The sequence below is a fragment of the Macrobrachium rosenbergii genome, chromosome 56 (genome assembly GCF_040412425.1).
Source record: "Macrobrachium rosenbergii isolate ZJJX-2024 chromosome 56, ASM4041242v1, whole genome shotgun sequence".
Classification (NCBI taxonomy): Eukaryota; Metazoa; Arthropoda; class Malacostraca; order Decapoda; family Palaemonidae; genus Macrobrachium; species Macrobrachium rosenbergii.
Window position 1 is genome coordinate 12,537,287 of NC_089796.1, and position 27,015 is coordinate 12,564,301.

General features: G+C 37.0%; 2 protein-coding genes across 2 annotated transcripts in view; both read left to right on the forward strand.

The window, feature by feature from the left end:
- Positions 1-1,318: 1,318 nt before the first annotated feature.
- Positions 1,319-10,630, forward strand: LOC136836728 (carbohydrate sulfotransferase 3-like). The gene is made up of 2 exons (XM_067101248.1): positions 1,319-1,793; positions 9,081-10,630. The coding sequence occupies exons 1-2, from the start codon at positions 1,679-1,681 to the stop codon at positions 10,073-10,075; spliced, it is 1,110 nt and encodes a 369-aa protein (XP_066957349.1). The 5' UTR covers positions 1,319-1,678; the 3' UTR covers positions 10,076-10,630.
- Positions 10,631-14,546: 3,916 nt separating this feature from the next.
- LOC136836681 (carbohydrate sulfotransferase 1-like) overlaps positions 14,547-27,015 on the forward strand; it is a 23,063-nt gene continuing 10,594 nt past the window's right edge. The window contains exon 1 of the mRNA XM_067101157.1: positions 14,547-15,238. Coding sequence (XP_066957258.1) covers positions 15,145-15,238 — 94 coding nt within the window. The 5' untranslated portion in view covers positions 14,547-15,144. The remainder of the gene's footprint in view (positions 15,239-27,015) is intronic.

The following is a 27,015-nucleotide window of genomic DNA, read 5'->3' on the forward strand; positions in this document are numbered from 1 at the left end:
CACCTCGTTCTCCATCCTCAAGCCACAGACCATTTTGGAGGGCGTTGGTTCAGTTGGGGAAAAGTAACGCTCATCGAATCCGGGGTGACGAAGCTGCGTATACGTACACCATGCGCATTTGTGCTCGACGGAGCCATTCTGTAATTTTAAAGCACTCTGGTTTATTTACTGTATATAGACATTTACTTGTTTGTTTGGTCTTATTCACTTCGTTTACTGTTTTTCATGTGTTCCATTATCCCCCTTTGTCTAATTTTACTTTTTTTTATTTTGAGATAATAACCTAATTGTAATTAGTAAAATGAAGTGACAAATTGCGGAAATCTGAGAGAGTAAAAAGAGAAAAATGTAATAAAACTGACAAATAATCAATAATTGGAAACAATTTTAAAGAACGATATTTCACGAAGAAAACAAAATACAAATAAAAAAATAACGACTTTTTGCATGAAAAAATTTGCGTACGGTGACGGCGTCATTCTAAAATAAGACTAACGATTCTGTCGAGGAAAATATGCATATCGGAATGAATAACGAAATCAGTTAACGTGTAAATACGCCATCAATAAGTGCGTCAATTTAACTGAGTACTTAGCCAAGGATAAGGTCGTCCTTGCAACTGGGTAAACCACTGGATCTAATGAGTGATTTGCTCGGCAGTTTGTAGCACTGGTAATGCCGAATGAATTTGCTCAGCAATTTCGAGCTAGTTGTCCGGTGTTTGTACAGCTTCCCAGCATGTTTTCAGGTTTCAATGGCAACCTTTTACGTGGGTGTGAATTTAGCCAAAGAGAGGTCGCGCAAATACCTGTGTGTCAGGTGAGTGGGGCTGATAATCTATGACGTCACAGTGACGTCACGGTTAAAGGCGTCACGGCACACAATACCGCTATAACGATGATGTCAAACACAGGAAGGGAGAGAATTCCAAAGTTTGATAAGGGGGCAGAGAAACAATTGCCGAAAAGCCTAATTCCAGCATTACAGAAATCTAAAGACAAATATGAAAGGTTGTGGCTTGACAGGTTTGGACCATCATGTCAAAATGATGAAGTCTGTTATTTCACATTCCAACCACTTCGTCTCTTCCCCAGTTTCCTAGGGTATGTAACAAGTTTGCCCAAATAACTGCAGACTGAAAGGTGCTCCAAAACGACAAAATAAGGGACCCCACAGCGTTCACACTTCTCAATTAATAAAAGTAGAGGAAGAGGAAGAAGAAGATAACATTGAGACTAAGCCGCGCAATTACGAAAGCTCTCTCTCATGGAACCGAAAGCGAAGCATGACTTGCCACCGGAATATACCGTAATTCTGTGTAGCTCATGTGCGTGTGTGTGTGTGTGTGTGTGTGTGTGTGTGTGTGTGTGTAAAAGAGAGAGAGAAGAAGGAAAAGGGGCGTGCGAAGTCATAACCACCACCACCGGCACGGAGCATCTGGCACCGTTGGCTGGTTACCTGCCCTGAGAACGTGTCTTGTGATGACGGAACCAAACGGAGCGAGAATCTTCCCAGATCCTGCCTCCATCCATCCTCAGTTCCTGCCTGATCTTCTTCCTCCTGGGATGTGCTTGCAAAACTCCTCCTCCTCCTCCCTCCTTCGCGAATATTTTCTCCGCCCAGCTGATCCTTGCAACGTTCTTCAGACTAGGAAAGACACTTCCTTGGCGCTTACACAATGAGGTGCGTTCACAACGGAAGGAACGTTTTCCTGAACGTCTCCATGGTGGCGTTTTTCCTGTGCGGATTGTACCTGAGGATGCACGTTCTCTCTCCTTCGGAGGGCGTTGGAGGTGAGTTCATTCCCCGGTGGTTTTGATTAAATGAATTCAGATGAGTTCATGAATAATAACACAATAAATGGATCTTGATTCAGTTATTAACTTAAAATAAAACTGTTATAATTAATTTTGAAAACTATTACCAATGCTACAGCTACCAATGGTGGTGGTGGTAGTTTAAATATGAATGACAGAAAATATAGTATCTGGGCATGCACAGGAAATGTCAGTCAGAAGCTGATAAATGAAAATTAACACCAAATCCAAATTCAGAAAGGCCTACTTTAAGAGATCATTTTTAAAATATATAGTAAATGCGTAAATAGCTATTTTCCGTCGCATCAGTGTTCATTTTGCATACGTATATACAAGAACTGATTAAGTTTATGTTTACGCAAACATATATGCCTGTACATCCTATATATAGCCTACATATTTAATACATATATACATATTTAATATATGTATACATACATATACTGTATATATATATATATATATATATATATATATATATATATATATATATATATATATATATATATATATATATATTTTCATTCCTTACAAGCACTCAAAAATACACGCCTACATGGGTTAAAACAACTTAAACTTTCGAAAATGAAGTTTCTTCCTGAAGCATTCAATATATAGCAGACCCACTAACTAGCGTGACGGCCTTCACCTTAAACAGGTACTATTAGCATGAATAATGAGGCTTCCTACCTCAACTATGGAATATTGGAATAGAAAACTGAGGCCAAAAGCCAAGTTCTGGAACCTATGAGGTCATTCTGCGCTGACAATAATGTTCAAACAGTAGTTAGAAGAGTGTGGAAAGTAAGATGGAAGAAGGAGAAAATTAACGGAAGTACAGTAAAAGGAATGAAAGGGGTTGTAGGTAGGGTCCGAAGGTACGCTGCAAAATACCTTAAGTAACGCCTACAGGCCACCGTGTGAGGTACCATGACTTTGATCTTGACATTTTGACCTTACAAGGCCAAAATTGGTGATCTAAAATGACCAAGGAATTGTGAAAATTTCTCATTACGATAAGGACACCACAAATAAATAAGCAGGATATGGAGCCTTGGACACGTACCGAGAAAACAAAATAAATAAAATAAATATTACAAAAACAATGAAAAGGAAAGGAAAAAGGGCGTGGGAACCTTAAATCGAAACCCGTTAATTGATTCTTGAGAAATCCTGCACTCATCACGCTGATAAACACAGGGAGACGAACACAGGTGGAAACATAGGTGTTGCCTCAGCGAAGGTAATGGAGCACTGAGGTTTTATTGTTTTTCCACGATATTTGATGATTAGGCTGAGTGAGTTCTCTCTCTCTCTCTCTCATACACACACACATGCGCGCACGCACGCACACATACACGTATATACTGTACATATATTTACATGTATATATGTAGACATATTTATATATATATATATATATATATATATAAAAGTTTATCTAATACATAGGCTACGTAAAACTAAAAATTCAAATTCTTAAGCTTATCGAATTCCCCAACCTAACTTGGTAGCCTTTATCTACGAAGTCAGCATATATAAAAGAAAAATTAGTTAATAAAATGTACTGAATGTTTAAACACGATGTAATACCTGTTCTTGTCTAAATAAATTTCATGGTTACTTTGAACATACCTTTACATATCTGTAAGATATTTATAAATATGTATAAAGCATATATATATATATATATATATATATATATATATATATATATATATATATATATATATATATATATATAAAAAAATCCCATTTCCAGCAATGACTTTATTCATCAGTGCGGATCTTGCGGTTCAAATTCATTTCCAGCGACCCGGAACACTTCCTTTTCCAGGGCGGAATGATGTCGGCAGAGCCGTGACCGAGCTAGTTGCTTGCGTGATCTTATTATTTCTTTCCAGCAGTCGTGACAGAGCTTCCTTTCGTCTTTTATTCCAACTTCTTTCTTTGCTTATGCGTTGTTCTTCGTGTTAACTATTCAGGATATACAGAAGACAGACGGAAGAATAATACAGAGGTAAATAAACGGCAAAAATTAATCAATCAAGCGCTTATATAGACTCCGTTTTCTTTCGCATCTCCTGTGACCCGTTTTCTTTCGTATCAATTGTTAGTTTTTTCACTCTTACAGGATTCTGTTTTCTCTCGTATCTCCGCCCTTGTATTCATAACGACCAATAGTTATTAAAGATCACTACTACGCTCACTGACATCATCACTGTCATTCTAACGATTTTAGTCACTATCATTATCGTCATCTTAAAGAAGAGGGAGTGATGTCCAAGAACTGGATTGTGATGTCTTGGAATGATAATGCGAATGTCTGACGTAATCTGAAGCCATTATGACAGCGTAATGCCTAAAAAGGTGACCGTATAATGTCTTAAACGACTGAAAAATGTCTACAAATTATATCCAAAAGAACGACAGTATGGCAGTAAAAAAAAAAAACGGAATGATGTCCTAAATGATTAAAGAATGTTTTAAAAGTATGGAGATTCACTGCAAACATGACTTAAAAACCAACATTGCAATGACATAAATAACAAAGGTGCAAGTCCCTAGAAGCGAATGACGTGTTTGATTGGAAATGGGATGTCATAAAATTGCAGTGTAATGTCCTTCAAATGCAAATAAATGTCATAAGTATGAGGTAGTGTCGCGACAACATTATGTAAATTTTCTTAATTGCGTGTTACCTATCAACATTTGACGGTACATCTCATAAACATGCAAATAGTTTCAACTTTTTTTTTTTGGTGCTATTAAATTTTGTATGTATATACTGATATGAAGAAAATCCCCCCCTTTTTCTAAGAAAAATATTTAGAGACGTTTCTTTTCCATATTATTAATTGCACATAAAAAATCTCGGTTCGTAGTTCAATATTCAGGTAAGTTCTTTTTTAAGTTGAAATATAGAGGCACGTACCTAAAGGGTAATACAAATAAGTACTTTTTCTCAAAGTAGACGGTCCAGCACTTTTTTTTTTCAAAAGTACATATGTAGTGTCACAAGAATTTTTCATAAATTGCACAGCCAAGTACTTTTTCAAACGGGAATATGCAGACAGGTACATTTTTTAAAAACGGAATCTTACAGGTATTTTTTGAGGCGTATATATACAACACATCCTTCTAAACACCCGCTTAAACAGCACTCACTCACGTTACTGTTTTAATTTTTAAAATTTTGGGTTACCATTCGTACGATAATTATCGTACATGTACGATAATTTGGGCCTTTGCACGATGTACGATAACACATGAGGTATCGTACGCATTTGTACGATAATTCTGCTCCTCCTTTTTTTATTGCAATTTTTGTATCTTTTATTTTGAATTTTTGGATAATTATACTGTCTTCAACAATATTTTGTATTCAGGAGTGGGAATTAATTACATAATGTTTTGTTTTGAATAAATTAAGAAGACATGAATGAATTACCGCTATATTCCTTCTAGTTTTGCATAGGCTTCATCTTAAAGTATTTATTATTTTAATTACAAGAACTTTTCAGGTGCAGCTTTTATGCAGTAAATTTATTTGGTATCGTCATGACATGTCTTACTGGTAGGTACAATAGTAAGTGCCTAAATTAGCACTAGAAAATGTTTTATACCTTCCTACTGTATAACATATATCAGTAGCGGTGTACGATAATTATATCATAAATACGATAGTTTTGAGGCCTGGGTACGATAATTCCACTAGAAAAATATGGCAACCTGCGCTTGAGCCATGTTTAAAGGAGTAGACTTCGTATGATGCAAGAGTTCATACATCCCACTCTGAATACCACAGTTTCACACGTGTTTAATTAAAATTTGAAAGCCATAATAAAAATTGCGCCATTTTATCTACGGCCCTTTAAAGCCACAACCTTGTAATATCTTTAGTCGTGTCACATGTCTGCAAACAGAAAAAAAATTATGATATGTAACATAGAAATGCGCCAATTTTTTTTAATTCAAAATGTTTCCAATCTCACACGGCGTATGCTTAATAATTTTTACTTATAATTTGCTATAGTTTTCTTCGCCGTATTATCTTTCCCACATACGGCCACCCTAATCTCTACAGGATCATGCTTGGCAAATCCTATGCCTTTTTGTTTACGCATCAGTAATGTATTCATTCATTCATTTATATAATCAACCACTATACGAGAGGTTCACCTGGAGGTCAGAAATGTAAACTTTATAACATACATTAATCGGACATAAATTAATCGGTTTAATCTCATGAAGCCACAGTTACGTAAGTCAGCCATGAGTGGCTTCAATGCACCCACTACGTATATCTTTCAACAGGTGGGCCTCGTTTATTCAGTGGGTTTTTGGGGGATTGGGCGGGGCGGCCGGGGTTTAAGACCCACTCTTTATCTCCATTTGTCCATCCTGGTCTGGGCTAGTTTAAAGCCATTAGAATGTCTTTCCCGGGGCCGCTTATTTACAAGATTGAACTGAATTAAACTGAACATAGAAGTTAGGCCAAAGGCCAAGCACTGGGGCCTATGAGGTCATTCAGCGCTGAAACGGAAATTGACAGTAAAAGGTTTGAAAGGCGTAACAGGAGGAAAACCTCGCAGTTGCGCTATGCATCACTTGTTAGGAGAGAGTGGAAAGTAATGTGAAAGAAAGAGAATATGAAAGGAGGTACAGTAAAAGAACGAAAGGGACAAGATTTAATCAAAACATCACCTCATAAGAACATCAACTACCTCTTGCTCCTTCATCCCTAGTAAAATTATACGTAAAGGTCGTTTTAACGAGTTTATTGGGCATAAGTTTTTTTTTCTATAAATAATGTATATCCAAATGGACTCAAAGAAAGTATTTATAGCGTCACTTTTTTTTTTTTTACTTTTTCTTTCTACTACGAACCATTGGCCGAACGTCCAGTTCGCCTCTGCCACTATACATAAATGATTTTTCTCCAATGACTATTTTGTAAGCGTACTGACATAAAGTCCAACACCCGTGGCAAAACGTGGCGGTACACGTGTCTGAACAGGCTGCCATTGCGTGATCTTACCAGGTAAACATGAAAAAAGGAGGATTATATCATATAATCATTTTTCTCGTAACTGAAATAAATTCTTGCAGTCAATGCAATTTGAAGCAGTGCGAGGCAGAATGCAGACGCATGTAATGCGGTAATTGTAGGTATGTCTGTGTACTAAGGGAACGAGTATTAGGTCTGGTCTACATTCAAGCACTGTGATCAGAACCAACATCGCTAGACTTCCCTGACTGGCTAACGGTAGAGAGAACGTGTAACTGCTGAACGAAAGATGAAACCCTAGTGCAGAAAACTTCCATGACACTGGCCTTATAATATACATAAACAAGGGTGGTAATCAAGAGGTTGAAGAATTAAAAGACACCACTGCAGTACGGCGGGGAAAGTGTGAATGACTGACTGACCAGTTTGTGTAAGGTACATTAGGAAGAGGATAAGATACCAAAGACAAGGTTGAGGGGAGCAATTATTCTTTTACATAAAGATAAAGGTGGCAGAGGATAATATAAGAATCACAGGGATATAACGGTACTTAGTGCTGCAGGGAAGGTGTATGACTGACTGAGGAAGAACACAGTAAGTTTAGACACAATAGAGGATGTGCTTACCAAATGCTTGTTATAGAATAGTTACGCAGGAAGACTGACAGTAAATGTACCAAAATACATAATAACATACATCAGCCTAGGAAACCTCTCAGACAGAACCGTATGAGGGCCAATGCAGACGGTGTTGAGAATTTATAGTATAGAAGACAAGGCGATGAGAGCAAAAAAAAAAGATTTTGTCAAGACAGTGAAGCATATATTATTATTTGCAGGCAGGAGAGTGAATAGTTAGGTGCAAAAATGCCAGAGATCTCAACAGTGCAGTGTATATAAGGGGTCTCAAAGCATTGCTGTTAAGCCTCTACTCTAGGAATGGAATGGAAAGTAACATTTAGCCAAAGGCCAAGTGCTGGGACTTACGGTGGGGTCATTCAACGCTGAAAGAGAAATTGAAGGTAAAAAGGTTTTAAATGTGTAACGGAGAAAACCTCGCAGCTGCACTCTGAAATAACTGTTAAGAGACGGTGGAAAGTAAGAAGAAAGAAAGAGAATATGAACGGAGGTACAGTTAAAGGAATGAAAGGGGTTGCAGCCAGGGGCCAAAGGGATACTGCAAAGTACCTTAAGTAATGGCTACAGTGCACTGCGTGAGGTGCACTGATGGTACTACACCCTATGGGAAGCCTCCGCTGTATTTTTATGGAGCAGCTAATGATGTATAAGTTTTATGCAAAGGGAACTCATCAACAATTCAGCAGTTGGAGTATGAATGGAGCTACTCTTAAAAAAAAACAGCTTTTGGTTGAAAATGCACATACCTATCCACATATCGATTTTGTTCACCATGTACCTTCTTCTCTCTTCTGACTGGTTGGTGATAGAAGGGTAGCACCGTCCAGTTATCAGAATTCGGTACTCATACTGGTAGCCCCAGTCCAACACCCATTTGGTGACGCCCAGCTAATGCTGGTACCTATTGTGTTAACAGCATGCTGTTTTTGCTTATCAAAGGCCAGTTACTTCATCACAACTTAACACCACCAAATAATCCAGCTGTGAATGGGTACCAGCGTTAGCTGAGCGTCACAAAAAGGGTCGCGGACTGGGGCTACCAATACCAGCACTGAATTCTTGCTGATAACAGAAAGGTGCTACCCTTCGATCAACAACCCGTCAGAAGAGGGAAGAAGGTGCATGGTAAACAAAACAGATATGTGGATAGATTTATACATTTTCAACAAAAGCTATTTTCTGCACAAAGGGACACAATGGATTTCTCAGGAAACTGGGCCAAGGTGTGGCAAAAAACCCCCTCCCCTGGGATCAAACATGGGTAACTACAGAATCATGGTGACACCATATATGAATGGAAGGTCGCCAAAAATGTCACACCCCACTGGCACCTGAGACAGTGATGTTAACAACTTCTGCCCAGTTACACTGAATAATAAAATGAGGGGTAACACTTTGTATGTATGATTGTAGGTTATGTAAAATTTTATATTAATGACCACGATGATGACTATTGTTATAAACATTCCCAATGTTAACACATTCATATGCAAGAGACCCAAAAGGATGCTTTTATCAGATTAATTAAGGATAAGCCTTGAGAGTATAACATCAGTACTTAGTTACACTCCTGATCATCCCAAAATCAAATGACTAACTTTTGCCTTCTTCCAGGTGTGCAGACAGACCTCAGGGAAGTAAGTTTTATCACTTCAAACGGTGCAGATGACCTGAGAGACGATGTAAGGCCAACCCAAGCAAACAAGCCATTCTTTATCCTCTTGGTCAGCTCATCTGGTCGTAGCGGCTCTACGATGATGTCCGAACTTCTCGGAACTCTGGACAACACAGTGGTATTTTTCGAGCCTATCTGGATGACAAAAAATGAACCCTGCTACCGCAATGGATCGTGCGTTCCAGGATTTCTCTCCAGCCTGGCTGCCTGCAATTTCAAGGAGGAATTTGAAGAATGGATGAAAGGGAAAGGTCTATTCTTACGGTATTACCATCCAGAAGCCTTGAGGTGTTTCAAGACTCCCAAAGAAGGTAATGGCAGATGCCGGAGGAATCTAGATCTCCGAGGGCTGTGCCTTAAGTCTAACATCCGCGTTGTCAAGGTGATAAGGTCTAGACTCTCATGGATAGAGAGTCTGCTGAAGGATGAGTCCCTTAACATGAAGGCCATTTATCTTGTACGAGACCCTAGGGGCTCAATAGCTTCAATGCAGACGCTAGGATGGGACAGTTCACCCGCTAAGCAGTGTTCTCTCCTGGACACCGACCTGAGGGATTTCAACAGGATGGTCAAGTCGTACCCAGAGAAGCTTTTCAGGGTCCAGCTGGAAAAGATGTGCATCCAGCCTCAGGAAACAGTGAGTGAATTGTTTCGGTTCCTCTTTGGCGATCCTACGTTATCAGAGAGAGCACAGGGGTTCATGGAACAGCACATGCGCGCTGCCAAGTCTACTTCAGGTGCCATGGACACGGTGAAAAACAGTTCGGAGGAGTATCAGGCGTGGAGGTGGGAAATCTCCGAGCAAAAGTTATCAGACATTGAAAAAGAACCTTCGTGTCAATCTGCCATTCGTGCATTAGGTCACGTAATCTTTGGTTCGTACGTAAATGCACGGAATGGAAGTGTAAGTTTAAGAAAGACTGAGGAAGGATGATCGATTTTAAAATATTATAATAAAGACTAGGTGATATGAACCCATAGACCGAAGGTTACATACTGCTGAACTCAAGGAGGCGTGATGTCGGTTGTTGTACAGTAATTGAAAAAGCCTTCTTTTGTTGTTAACGAAAAGAAATACGGGGCAAATGTATTTACTGTTTCAAAGTACGAATGCAAGAGTGATTTTGACAACTATTTTTGTAAATACGCAAAATAGCATAACTGTCAATAGACTGCATTATCATATTTATTCATTATTAAAAGTGCTACCTTATAAATTATGAAACCAAGTTTCTCTTTCAGAGAAAGTGCTGATGAGCAACAGTTCATCGATAATGTTTCTTTCATTTTAAACAAATCTACATATGAGTTTCGTGTTTGACAGCACATTTTTTACTTGCATGGAAGTGCCTTTCCTTATATGCAAATACCAAAAACAGCGACCCCCACAAGGGATTAAACTCAGGAGATTTAAGTGCCTTTTCTTGTAGTACTTAGACGCCGAGTTATTTTCTTTTTTCCTCTTCTGTGCATTATCGTAACACTTTCAGTGCAATAAAAAAAATGTAAGGTGATTAATAATAAATATGAATTTCTAAATACAAAGTTACTCATACATTCTCATTAAACATACATACATACATAAATATAAGTAAATTTATAAGTATATACAATTATATATATATATATATATATATATATATATATATATATATATATATATATATATATATATATATATATATATAATAATTTCACTTGAGTACTAAATTACCCCTACTTTAATCACATCACGAATAACTTTAGTGCCTAATTGTCAAAGAAATAACAGCCATCATGATCATTTTAATATTGCCATGGGTGACGAATATTTTTATAATTTTTCCGTCTAGGTAATGAAGTGGCTTATGTACTGGAAGTTTCACTGCATAGGGGTTTATCAACGAACCCATAGTTAACGTGTACATATATATATATATATATATATATATATATATATATATATATATATATATATATATATATGTATATATATGTGTATGTCTGCATGTCTGTATGTATATATAATAATAATAATAATAGATTTTATTTCAGCTCAAGGTCATGTACATGGAATATACAAAGTAGAGACAATAACATGCACAATCTAGATACATGAGATAACATAATAAAAAATGATAAATCGGCAATATCCACATAGCTGCTGAGGAAGTATAAAAATGTATTCAAAATAATGGTAATGACAGTAATAATATTGAGAATAGTAGTAAAATTGATAATTAAAAAACATTGCATACAATTAATTTCCAGCTATGGACAAATATACATATATATATACTGTATATATACAAACATATACTGTATATATAAATTACATATATATACAGTAGCCACCGTGTTATTCTTCCTTAGAGCTATCCCTTGTTAGAGAGAAACAGCTCAATGGTGAAAAGAATAAAAACGCAAGTTAAAAGTGGACAGAATATACACATATGCAAAGAGATAGAGACATGTTTGCATACCATCTTTAGCGACACGGCTGCTTCAAGTGGATCATTTAAGGGTCCACACTCGTCATCCACCGAGCGGGTTTGTTCAAATGCCACGGATACTCACCTCTCATTTTCTAAGCTTTTAAAGCTTCCACCTGAACCAACGTGTAATGATTAACCTAATCTAACCGAGTGTAAATACACCGCACAGCTGAGAGAGTGTAACGAACAGCGCGGCTAAGCGTTTCAAAAGCATGTCCAGGGCAAGAGTGTCCTGTGTCCGTGGTTCTTAGATCAGGTATATTCTGCGTGGGTGATTTCCTGGTGGACATTCCCCCGCGCAAATACATTTCTACTTACCATCACATAAGCGAAAGGATTTCGGTTTCTCGATCGTGAGATTTACATAATATGTGGCGAGTTTTTACCTACTGCCTCACTCTCAGTATTAAAAACATAAAGCTGTCTGCGAGGATGATTTACTCTAGTAGAAAATCTTATGGATGTATACTGCTTTTTTCTGACATAAGTTGTTTACCGCTGTTGATAAATAGGATAATATCAATATATCTAAAGCCTTTACTTAACACATCGCACACGTATCGCATGTTCGAGTGTTGATCTTGCCGGGGATTAAATTTACAGCAATATAAAAATGGGTGGGCAAAAACTTGTTCAGGGTCACTGCCCACAGAAATACTGACATACTGCTTGAATATTAAATTATCTCCTCTAGAATGGGTGTTATCAAATAAAATTGCCCGTTTTATGTGGCAATGTCCCCAGGAAATAAAGTTATAGCATATTTGTGTCACAGATTGTTCAGTTTACCCACGCTCGCTAGGATTATGTCTTGTCATTGTATAGGGCTCTAAAAAAAATGAGAGAAAATGTGATTAAAACCTACTATCATAAACTTGCACAGATTTATCGTAAGAGCATAAATTATGACAGTTAAGTTAGATGGATTCGATAATTAGAGCTCATCATGGAGCTATAAATTACTTTGCCAAATGTTAGTTCGATGTGTGTGAGAAAAAGAGGAGGGACTGCTGGAAAGAACGGAGATGAGGATGGTGAGATGGATTGCTGGAATACCACTACTGGAAAGGAGGGAGAATTCAAGATATAAAGAAGAATGTGTGGTATATAATATAAAGGAGAAGGCTAGCTCTTTGTTGGATGAGTCGTTAGAGCTGTGGACTGTCACTCGCTGGGCTGGAGTTTGATTCCCAGGCCGGCTGATGAAGAGTTAGAGGAATTTATTTCTGGTGATAGAAATTCATTTCTCGCTATAATGTGGTTCGGATTCCACAATAGCTGTCCCCGTTGCTAAGTAACCAATTGGTCTTAGCCACGTAAAATAAGTCTAATCCTTCAGGCCAGCCCTAGGAGAGCTGTTAATCAGCTCAGTGGTCTGGTTAAACTAATGTGTACTTAACTTTTAGCTAGGGAAGCTCATCTGAGATACTATGTCCATGTAATAAGAAGAGAGGGGATGGAACCAATCAAGAGAGCTAAGAACATGCCAGTGATGGGGAAAAGTTAAGTATATCTTAGTTTAACCAGACCACTGAGCTGATTAACAGCTCTCCTAGGGCTGGTCCAAAGGATTAGACTTATTTTACGTGGCTAAGAACCAATAGGTTACCTAGCAACGGGACCTACAGCTTATTGTGGAATCCGAACCACATTATGGCGAGAAATGAATTTCTATCACCAGAAATAAATTCCTCTTATTCTTCATTGGCCAATCGGAGATTCGAACTCGTGGCCAACAGAGTGGTAGCTGAGAACGGAACCCGCTCACCCAACGAAGAACTCCAGTGATGGGGAGGAGGGGTGTGGGGCGTCAGTGGATCAGATGGATGATGTGGTGAGGAGGGATATGGGTGAGGTGGGACGGGGGGAAGCAAATGCAAGGAATAGAAACAGATGGGGAAAGCTGACTCGAGCGACCGACCCTGCTACACGGTGGGATTAATAAGGTCGAAAGAAGAATTAGTAGTTCGGTATGTGTGTCACATTAGTTGGTTTTGATAAAAGGTATAATTATTTATGATCTTATCGAGCAATATAAACAAATAAAATGGAGGTCATCTACTTGATCAGGGCGATCCCTGTTTTCCCGGGATTTTATCATTTTCTTAACAGGGGCAGAGAACAGGAACACAAAACGCAAATTCAATACCACATTAAGTCTCACGCATTTGTTAATAAACGCTCTACTAGTTAAAAAGCTTTTCTCTGTAACTCCTCTATTACATCAGTCAGAACTTTCCGACCTTCCCTTGTACTCCCTTGTCTACCTCCACGGCCTTCGCAATGGGCAATTTGTGGCTGGTCCGGGCTGCCACAGCTGCACCGGAAACTTGGTTGATGGAGACATCTGTTGTCTGAATTTATCGTTTTCTTGGACTTGCTCGAAACGTTCTGACAGTGGATTTTATTTCAGTTAACTTATTATGTTGCTCTATATTCAGGTAATTCTATGCCATTTCCCCTTCAAATCTAGGCTTGTTGGAATGGAATGGAACAGAATATAAAATTTAGGCCAAAGGCCAAGCTCAGGGGCTTATGAGGTCATTCAGCGCTGAAAGGTAATGAGAGTAAACGGGTTTTCAAAGGTGCAACAGGAGGAAAACCTCAAAGCAGTTGCACTATGAAACAATTGTTAGGAACGGGCGGAAAGTAATATGGAAGAAAGAATATGAACGGAGATACAGCAAAAGGACTTAAAAGGGTTGCAGCTAAGGGCGAAGGGACGCTGCAAAGAACCTTAAGTAATGCCTACAGTGCACCGTGTGAGGTGTACTGATGGCACTACCACCCTGCGGGACCTATAGCCTTGTTGTCTCTACAAATATACCTGCGTACGTAAGCGTGACGGTTACGCCCACAAACCACAAAAATATCTAAATAAACCCGCGAGATCAGACTGAGCAACGCCGAGTGACATTCAACTCCAGCAAACTGATATAAATCAGTTCAGTCTAGGGAACCCGTTACCATCGATCAACTAAAACCACCTAAGCGAAAGCGAACTGGCCTGAGAAACGCGAGATGCCGATCACAATGGCTGCCCAGAGCCAAAAGCAGTCGAGTAAATGGGAAAAGTTAATTGCCATCGAAAACCGAGCAACGGACACATGCTTTGAAACGCGGCAGGTGTCTCCGGCTGAAGTCCGAATCAAACAGTGGTCTGTTCGATCTCCACTCGGAAACACGACCTCCGCTCGGGCAAGATAGAGCTCGGAGATGGACCGCCTCGAAACTGTTATCCGAATTTGATTTTACCGCTCGAACGTTATTCAGTTGTGGAATTATGGACTTGGTAGATCTGTTCGGTCATTTTCAATTCGTATCGTCAAGTGCACTGCAGTCTTCCTTTGATTCCTGATCTGATTTAAATTGAAACGGACAAAGTACTTATATTCGCGGCGATTTCTTTTATCCTTCGAACCGCAATTGTTCCTCCTTGGCCAGTTCCAGGACCACAACTACTTCGACTCCATTATCAAATAAAAATTAATTTTAATCAATATTTGCTGTTCAAAATACAACCTAGATCATGAGGTTCAAGACAGAAGCCTTCTGGGTGTGTGTGTTATTGTTTGGGATAAATCTCACGATTTACATGTATCCTTCCCAAATGGATATCACAGGTAAAGTACAGCTATAGTTGGTTACTCAAATTGTGTGTGCTCAATTCTCTCTCTCTCTCATGTCATATTAAGCGCTTATAATGTGTGTGTGTATATATATATACTCCGTACACACAGATATATATACGGTATATATATATATATATATATATATATATATATATATATATATATATATATATATATATAGCCTATATGATCACAAGCACGTGACTAGACTTTACCGGAGGTTAAAATTCCCAACTGTGTCAGTGTGGTATATTTCGTTCTACACAAACAGCAACGTATTAGTTCACACGAGGTGGGAGACCTCTTCACACGTAACTATAAATGCTTCCGTGTTGAAACACAACGTTAAGAGAAAAATAACGATGCTTTCGCCTTATCGGTAAGGACCAGCTTTTAAGTTTGTTTCAAATAAAAAACTTTAGCTGACGCTATGATCTGCCGTGCACGTAGACGAAAGCTACGATAAGCGCGCATACACATGTATATGTATGTATAAACACACAATACACACACACACACACATATATATATATATATATATATATATATATATATATATATATATATATGTATATATTATATATTATATATACATACATATATTATGCATATATATATATATATATATATATATAGATATGTGTGTATTGTGTGTTTATACATATATATACATACATGCATATTATATATATATATATATATATATATATATATATATATATATATATATATATATATATATATATATATATATATATATATATAGATATGTGTGTATTGTGTGTTTATACGTACAATACACACATTATATATATATATATATATATATATATATATATATATATATATATATATATATATATATATATATATAATATATGTATATATATATAATATGCATGTATGTATATATTATATATATATACATACATGCATATATTATATATATATAATATATGCATGTATGTATATATAAAATCTACCGGACAATTACAAGGTATGTGTAATTTTTTAATAGCCATTCTTAACTACACACACACACACATATATAAATATATATACATACATATAGTGTGTGTGTGTGTGCGTGCGTACAATAGGTACTCAAGGTATCATTCCACTTAAAAAATCGTTTCCAACTTCCCAATGCAGACCGACGCCTGCACACGCAAAGTTTTTATTATTTTTATTCGTATAAGCCTAATCATCTGATACCGATTACTGATAACTAAAACGTGAACATGATGAAATAAAAGGATTAAATGCATCAGCAACACTCCCTCGTAACACCCGTTAAACCACCTTTCTCCGCATTTCCTTTGTGGATACTAGGCACAATTCAGCGTCCCTTCCTCACCCGCTGCAAAACTTTAGGATTCTCTTCCCGCTTCGGTTTTTTTTTTTTTTTTTTATTCCTATAACCTTCCATTTTTGGAGAGGCAGGTCGGCCATTAGCGGTAATTAGTTTCCCGTCTCACTGAATGATGACACAGATGCAGACTTCTGCCATTTCACAATTAAAAAAACTCTCTCCCTTGCTTTCAGCCGCGTTCAACCATTACCATAAATCTCGTGCCAACTTCCTGGTTTGTTGGCTACAGGTGACATGATGGTGAAAATTGTATTTTTTTTTTTTACACTAAATCTTCCTCTGGGCTCGTTTTTTTTTTTTTTAGTTTTCTGTAAAAGAAAACTATTGTGCCGGCTTTGTCTGCCCGTCCGCACTTTTTTCTGTTCGCCCTCAGATCTGGAAAACTGCTGAGGCTAGATGGCTGCAAATTGGTATGTTGATCATCCACCCTCCAATCATCAAACATACCAAAATGCAGCCCTCTAACCTCAGTGGTTTTTATTTTATTTAAGGTAAAATTTAGCCATGATCGTGCGTCTGGCAACGATATGGGGCAGGTCACCACCGGGCCGTGGTTAAAGTTTCATGGGCCGCGGCTCATACAGCACTATACCGAGACCATCGAAAGATAGATCTATTTTCGGTTTCCTTGGTTATACGCTGTAGCGGCTGTACAGAAAACTCGATTGCACCGAAGAAACTTCGGCACATTTTTTACTTTTTCCTATTTTGCGCCACGATATTAGTCATCTCAATCAAAGTAAACGTCAGTAAAGTTTCAGTAAGTAAAATAAAAGTAATGCAAAATTAATGACATGAGCTTCTCATCCGCAGTTGAGTAATTCGTCATCATTTTGTCGCAATTAGCGGTGTTTGAAATTTTATTGGTTAAATGATTTCTCCGTCCCAGCGTGGATTATTTTCTTCTATTATTGGTCTAAATCGTATCATACTGATAAAGCAAAATCACCAAATCACACTTATGCATTAGTAGATATAAAAATGCCAGATGGACGTTGCTGATTAACGTGGTTGATCAGGATCAGATTGTCACCGCTGATTAGGTGGGCGTTGCTGATTAGCGTCGGTGATTAGCTTGATCTTTATTTAGAGTGGATTACTATTGAGTATGCAAAGAGAGATAAATATCTCATCGTGATATGATCACCATTCCACCTTCTGAAAATGTTGCACGTAGCGATTAAGAGGTCCGCCATCTTCCCTCTGACCCACCCTCCCCCCACCCCATGTCCCACACTTCTCTCTCTCTCTTTATTAGAGGGAATTTTTTCTGACTCTAATATTATATTATTAATTATTTCACTTGTGTTTTATGTCGGTGGGCTGAATGCTGGCGGTAGTTGCGCTCCCGTATGTCTTTCGTTTCTGTTCCGCTACTGCTACTGCTGTTACTGTTACTGCTGTTACTGCTACTGCTGTTACTGCTACTGCTACTGTTGTTCTATCCTGCGTACTGACTGACTTAATCCGTTTGTAGTCTTTTTCGTAAACGATGCACGAGGAAGACTACGCTATTTTCATAATATATATATATATATATATATATATATATATATATATATATATATATATATATATATATACCACGAACAAAGTAAATACACATAGAAAGGAGCGACTTTTTTTACCTTTTTTTACCTGCGCCTTCTTTTACCTGGTTGCGAAATAACCAAAACTTGGGGCGCATCTTTGATTTTAAAATGGAAACTGAAATTCGAGTCAATTTGTTCTCAGAATGATCCCCCGTATTTAAACGAGGTTACAAAGTTATTGAAAAACATGTCGAATAGGTGCGACATGACTTAGAATAGGAGTAGCCTATACCCCATACCCTCCGCTCGAATTCTTATCGGTTTATAGGCGTACTTGCGTGGCTTGTAAGGTTGTTTAACAAAATGCGATATGTCGTGGTAAAATAAATGATGAAATCATCTTCTCTTGATGATATAGCGTAATGAAGACCGGGGCAGGGGTGGAAGGGGGAACATTCCAAACACCATCCGCGGTTTATTGTCTTAACCCACTACTTTGTACCTACACCAAATGTACTTTATTTAAATTCTCGCAGCACTCCATCCCTGTGGATAATAAGTAGCCATCAATATTCCAAAAATGCCCTTGTCTCTGACTCCCTTTTACGCCAAATTAAACGCTCTCCTGTATTCTAAAACATGTTCTGCTTCAATCATTAAAATTTTTAATGTTTTTTTTTTCCATTTCTTACAAACCAAGCACCCATAGCATCCTTCACGTTATCCCTCTGTTGATTTTTTTCATTTGTTTTTAACATCCTCGTATGCCTCATAAAAGCTTTTTCCATGCAATTTCACACTTCTTATTTTATTGTTTCATAACAAGTTCTTAACCATACACCTACCACATTTTCCCGACTCGCACTGTTCTTCTCCTATCAGTCCCTCTGTTACCCGTTTAATCTTTCTCAGTTAAAATCCTACCTTATAATTTTTTAGGTACGAGGGGTAATGTCACGACCATATAATTTGTACAGTCTCTTCCATTGCCTAAACTTTTACACTCAGAAATAATTATTCTTCTCTCACATTCCATCAAAATCTTTCCTTCATCCAGACATACTTCGTATGCCCTAATAAGACACTGGAGTTCAGCTTCCAACAGTACCTTAGCGTCGGTAGAGTTCTCGGCTAGCACTCTGCTAGGCCCGAGTTCGAGTCTCCGACCGGCCAGTGAAGAATTAGAGGAATTTATTTCTGGTGACAGAAATTCATTTCTCGGTATAAAGTGGTTCGGATTCCACAATAAGCTGTAGGTCCCGCTGCTAGGTAACCAACTGGTTCTTAGCCACGTGAAATAAGTCTAATCCTTCGGGCCAGCCCCAGGAGAGCTGTTAATCAGCTCAGTGGTCTGGTTAAACTAAGGTATACTTAATTTTTGTACATTTAATTCCTTTTATAATAAATTCTTAGTCTCTCCAAGATTGTTATTTATATTCAGCCTTCTGTTTCTTTCATTACACCTCACATCATTTATTTTTCCTTCACTGAACATCACTTTTCCCCATCCCTCCACCCACGGTTTTTATCCCCTCTCTCTACCATCCTACGCTCACAGTCACTCCCGGTTAAACTATAGAGCCCTGTGCGTGAAATTCACATACTTCTTCTCTACACTATCACCTCTAAGTCTTTGACTCTAACCCATTTTTCATCCATTTTTTCCGCATATATTCTTCTTACTTTCTTATCAGACACTTAATTATGTTTAGAGCCTCATTTTCCCCCTTTCTTTCCAACAATTTTTGCCTACTGTACGGATATGCTCGCACATGAATAAAAGTGCGTCGTCAAATAAAAAGGTTACAACCACAGATAACATAACAAAAAGCGATACGTCGCAGGCGAAAGCTAAATACAACGCGAGAATAAACAGAAAATTCTCTCGCTGTCTTTTATGTAATGGTAAATTCTATTCGTTTTAAATCTTTAGTTGGTAAGTGCATCGCATATTTTCTTAGCAAATTCGCAAAACAAAGCAACGTTCAATCGTTAATTCTGCAAACCTCCATACCATAGGAACTAGTTATGTTTTTGGATCATGTCAAGATTAGCGAACCCAACATCTCCACGTCAAGAACAGCGAACCCAATGATCCCCCTGTAAAGGATGGCCAGCCCTTTCCGGTCCGAACTCCAATTCCACGTCAGGGCGAGTACTAAACACGGCGAAACAGTGATTCATCTACACTGTTTCGCCGTGTTTAGTACACTGTCAAATGTATTTCGCCTCGTTTAGTACTTGGAGGATCAAAATGTCTGGTGCCGAAGTGTTCATGTCTAGAGCAGCGAACCCGATTATTCCCATGTAAAGAATAACGAACCCAATAATCTTCTTGTAAAGAATAGCGAACCCTGCTGCGAGTTGGTTTAATAACACCGGGAGGCGACTCACTGCTGGAGCCTTTAGCATTCCGAAGCGAGCTTGACCACGTCATTGGCCAGTCAGGGGAAGAAATGAATGCACTCGTACGTTCAACCCCACTGTTTGGTTTGACGCTGATGTCTGTCATCTCGTTCTTTCATCTCTACTAATTGTTTTCTTTTGAACCCATGTTGATTTACATATTAGTTATTATACGTTTTCCTAAACGTCTTTGTCGATATACTCAATACAAAAAAAAAAAAAAAACTGGAACAGAACTAGACAAATAAGAGTGCTCAAACAAAAATGACATACCATGCACGGAAGAGAAATTTATACCATATAAAAACTATAAAATATATACAGTACATCTGTCTAAAAAACAGATACATCTGCCTGTAAAACGGATACATTTGCCTACAAAACATATACATTTGCCTATAAAACAGATACATCTGCCTAAAAAACAGATACATCTACCTGTAAAACGGATACATTTGCCTACAAAACATATACATTTGCCTATAAAACAGATACATCTGCCTAAAAAAATATACATCTGCCTGTAAAACGATACATTTGCCTACAAAACATTTACATTTGCCTATAAAACAGATACATCTGCCTAAAAAACACATACATCTACCTGTAAAACTGATACATTTGCCTATAAAACATATACATTTGCCTACAAAACATTTACATTTGCCTGTAAAAACAGATCTGCAAAAAATTTGCCCTGTAAAACTGATACATTTGCCTATAAAACAGATAAAACATCTGCCTAAAAACAAATACATTTAAAAACATTTGCCTGTAAAACAGATACATTTGCCTATAAAACAGATACATTTGCCTACAAAACATTTACATTTGCCTGTAAAACAGATACATTTGCCTGTAAAACTGATACATTTGCCTATAAAACAGATACATTTGCCTACAAAACATTTACATTTGCCTGTAAAACAGATACATCTGCCTAAAAAACAGATACATTTGCCTACAAAACATTTACATTTGCCTACAGATTTTGCCTGTAAAAACATTTACATCTGCCTATAAAACTGATACATTTGCCTGTAAAATAGATACAAAACAGATTTTGCCTACAAAACATTTACATTTGCCTATAAAACAGATAGATCTGCCTAAAAAACAGACACATTTGCCTAAAAAATAGACACATCTGCCTGTAAAACGGATACATTTGCCTACAAAACATATACATTTGCTTATAAAGCAGATAAATTTACCTAAAAAATAGATACATCTGCCTATAAAACAGATAAATTTGCCCACAAAACATATTCATTTGCCCAAACAATAGATATATTTGCCTACATAATAGATACATTTGCCTACAAAACATTTATATTTGCCTATAAAACATTTACATTTGCCTACAAAACATTTACATTTGCCTATAAAACAGATACATCTTCCTAAAAAACAGATACATTTGCCTAAAAAACATATAATTTGCCTATAAAAGAGACATTCGCCTAAAAAATAGATACATCTGCCTATAAAACAGATACATTTGCCTACAAAACATATTCATTTGCCTATAGAAAAGATGCATTTGCCTACAAAACATATAGCCTACATTTGCCTAAAAACTAGATATATTTGCCTACATAATAGATACATTTGCCTACAAAACATATACTGTACATTTACCTATAAAACAGATACATCTGCCTAAAAAATAGATACATTTGCCTATAAAAAAGATACATTCGCCTAAAAAAAGATACATTTGCCTATAAAAAAAGATACATTCGCCTAAAAAATATATACATTTGCCTATAAAACGGTTACATTTGCCTATAAAACATATACATTTGTCTATAACACAGATACATCTGCCTAAAAAATAGATACATTTCCCTATAACACAGGATACATTTGCCTATAAAACGGTTACATTTGCCTACAAAACATATACATTTGCCTATAAAACAGATACATCTGTCTAAAAAATATATATATTTCCCTGTAAAACAGTTACATTTGCCTACAAAATATATACATTAGCCTATAAAACAGATACATCTGCCTAAAAAAATGTATAGTTTATAGCATTTTTTTTATATTTTCATGTTGGTTTAATTGATTCAAAGTTTCTCCTTCAGCTGTTAATATAAATAATCTGAATATACTATGGCATTTTCATGGTTCCCTAAATTTCCAAATCTTTTTAAAAACAACTTATTGGCATTTTGTAAAGTCGAAAAGCGTCAAATACAACCTGAGACGCAAAGCTCTGCTCCTATGCTGACAATAACTGAAAGATTCAGGTTCCCACCAGATGTGTCTTCTTTTACTATTAATGATATTATCATGACTGACTTCAAGAAATACAGTTTCAAAAAGGTATGTTGGAAGCTCTGCAAAGACTCGTTTGAATAATTTTAAACATACCTTTGTGTACATACAACTCACACACACACACACACATATATATATATATATATATATATATATATATATATATATATATATATATATATATATAATGTCTAAAGTATAAAGCAATAATAGTGAATAACTGTATTTGTAATTGGTATAAAATGATATAATATATATATATATATATATATATATATATATATATATATATATATATATATATATATATATATATATACAATGTATATAATATATAATTTCATACCAATTACAAATACAGTTATTCTCTCTTATTCCTTTATACTTTAGATAGGCTGAATTGAACTGGTGACAATTTTACAGAGAGAGGGATAAAAAAAAACTGGCCAGAGCATTAACATGTTTTACGGAGAGAAAGAAGGAAGAGAGAATGAGTGATGGCATTAGAGAGAGATATATAAACAGACCTGATCATTGCCGTATAGTGGTAAAAATGGTTTTTCGTTGGAACTACAAACGAACCGTCAAGTTGAGCTGATAAGGCTACGCACTTGCGATAGATTATCAGTTTAACCTCGTATATACGCCTCGGTTCATATAAACAATACATACATTATATACACAGTATATATATATATATATATATATATATATATATATATATATATAACAGTACACATGTATGTATATATATATATATATATATATATATATATATATATATATATATATATATATATATAATATATATATATATATATAATATATATATATATATATATATATATATATACATACATGAGGGGGTTAAGCAAAGCATGTTTGTTGTATAACGTGACGTTACACATGAACGGATATACGCGAATTCAGTGTTCCCACTATAGGCTAATTGGCAACTTTGTGCAGTTTCGCGGGGCTAAAGTGCTTCAAGATTAAGACTTAAATGGTTTCACGTAGGTTAATTCACGAAAATAACCTCTTTCGTGATAGTGTAACTTTAACACCATTTACATAAATTCGTTGACGACCGGTTTCTTCGGCAATTTTGAGATTTTACACTAACTGAGAGGCTCAGGTTACATTGGGTTAGGTTAAGCTACTTGTTTTTATCACCCCTACCTCAACCCCAGCACGGGGATAGAGGGAAACGTTCAATATCGGGCAAGGTAAGGATTATAAAAGGATTCTAAGTAGCTCCACGTCTTCAGCTCCCCACACGAACCTTGCTGTTCACCCTCCACATAACTCGAGTATTTTTATAAAGATATCAGTAGGCTAGGCTAGCAAAACAAGAAAAATAGTTGATATGGACACTAAACAAAATAAAACACCCCAAGATATAAAAAAAAATCCGTAATTCTTTACAAAAGGTCCGCATCAATATTTGGTGTTTGTTTGATGCGTTGGATTGTGCCCTTAAGGGGGGATCGTAGGAGGGGGCGAAGCCCCCCGCTAGGCCTAGGTAGGGGCACGGCGCCCTAGGTTAGGTTAGGTGGTTGTGTTAAGTTACTGTACATATTAAGGGGTTTTGTATTATTTTAGTAAGGTCAAACACCAAATATTGATGCGAACCTTTTGTAAACAATTGCCAAAAAATCAATCAACTGCAAGTAAATTAGTATTATAATGATAAAACAAACCTTACAGGAAAAACACTAACCCTCAAGAAGAGATTTTCATTCTGTAGTTTTTCTCATGTCCTGCAAAAGCCACGAGAACGTTGAAAAAGGAACGTAGTTTAATCCCAATCAGAAACGTTCAGAATCATCTGCGTATCTCCTCTCGTCACTGTCACTACCAACTCGATCGGCACTACGACTATCTTTCCTCATAATTCCACTTATATCGTGGTCTGAATCACTTTCTTTTGGTTACTGAGTAGGGTCGTCCACAACTAATGCTTGCGTCAACCAAAACGCATGATGATCAACCTTAACACATTGGCGAATTAAAATTCCGAGGGTCTTTGCGTCTAAAAGACGGTCTTGCAACACCGTGAAAGTTATCGCTACCTCTTGACATAGTTACGCAAGTCTAAAGGTTCATATCTGCCACTGAAAAGACGAAAATGTACGGAACTTCTCGCAAACATCCCGCGGTAACAGATCACTACTGTTTACAAGGAAACGTAAAACACCTAAGCTCGATAGGACGCACGCACCTATTGGCTGTATGTTATGCAAACGCTGATTGGTTTCTTCAAGGGAGACCCCATATCTATCACGCACAAAATAGCTCACAAATCTGCTTGAGGTCTGCCCAGCTGAAGCCATCTTGATTAATCACGGTCAACCTCAGCAACAATTTTTAATACGGTTTGAACTTTGGTGTGAGAAAACTGCATTTGGTATTGTACAAATATCCCTCAACAGTGGGAGTGTCAAGGAAGTTATATATATATATATATATATATATATATATATATATATATATATATATATATATATATATATATATATATATATATATATATATATATATATAGTGTGTGTATACAGTACACATATACATGAGCCCTCGTTGCTATTGACAAAATGTACATGACCATCGTGGTTGAATTTTGAGCTATGTTGCATAAAGTATACGTTAGTTTTACAAGACCACTGAGCTGATTAACAGCTCTCCTAGGGCTGGCCCGAAGGATTAGGCATATTTTACGTGGCTAAGAACTAATTGGTTACTTAGCAACGGGACCTACAGCTTATTGTGGAATCCGAACCACATTATAGCGAGGAATGAATTTCTATCACCAGAAATAAATTCCTCTAACTCTTCATCAGCCGGCCGGGGAATTGAACTCCGGGCCATCGAGTGACAGTCCGCAGCTCTACCGACTCCCCCAACAATGAGCATGATGAGCTATGTTGCATACCACTTCCTTGACACTCCCACTGTTGACGGATATTTGTACAGTACCAAATGCAGTTTTTTCCACACCAAAGTAATGTTGAGCTACAAATATCGTTTAATATCGAAGTCGTTGCACCTTGGGAATAACTTTCCCCCAAGGGAAATTATAACTGTCAAGAGCTTCTGCACCGGCTAGGATTCGTACCATGGTCTGTTTGAGAAACAGCGACAGATAGTGACTTTGATCACTTGCCTTTCAAGGGAGCTAAAAGTTGGTATCGACTCCGCTGTATATATTTTGACAAAATATATACAGTGCACTTCAAGCCGCGCGCGCTTTAAGCTTTACTTGGGTTCTTTGCAGCGTCCCCTCGGCTCCTAGCTGCTGCACCTCTCATTCCTTTTACTGTAACTACGTTCATATTCTCTTTCTTCCATCTTACTTTCCACCTTCTATAATAATTGTTTCATAGTGCCACTGTGAGATTTTCCTCCTGTTACACCTTTAAAACCTTTCTACTCTCAATTTCCCTGAATGACCTTATTTGTCTCAGCGCTTGCCCTTTGGCCAAAATTTCCTTATTCCATTCCATTCCATTCCAATTCAGGTTCATTATTTAGAATGGTTACTAACCCATCTCCACCATGACAGCAGACTGGAAAGTTCGTAACACCTGGCTGCTTATGAATTGTCGTCATTTATACACGTGTGACTTTATTTTACATTCGGTTATAATTCCTCTTGGGTGTAAGTTATTCTTGAGGTACAGCGAATTCGCTATTAAACAACATTAGTGGCGTAATATATGTGAATATATTTTTGTGTGACAAAAATTCATATGTATATTTATTTACATACATAAGCGAGTGTGTGCGTCCTACAGACCGAAGTCACGCTAGAAATGAAAAAAATAAAAGACGGTTGCTGGGTGTTTTAGGCACTGCCATTAAACGTAAACCCTTTCGGAGTGAATTTAATATATGCAGAAAAAGCAACGAAGGATTTATTTTATGTCAGTATAAACCCTATCAATACGAAAACCTCTGTACTGTATTCTCTTTAATGTTCCTGCGTTCATTAAGTGTTCTCAGTCATGAATTCCTGCGTTACAAACTTACGGAACATTACAATAATAGCTAGTTACTTGTGACATCCTAATCATATTTCAGGATGTCTACTTCAGTAAAACGGGGAAACATTTTAAAATTAACAGAAAATTAATTTTATCTGGGCCAAACGAGCAAGGCATCAGTTG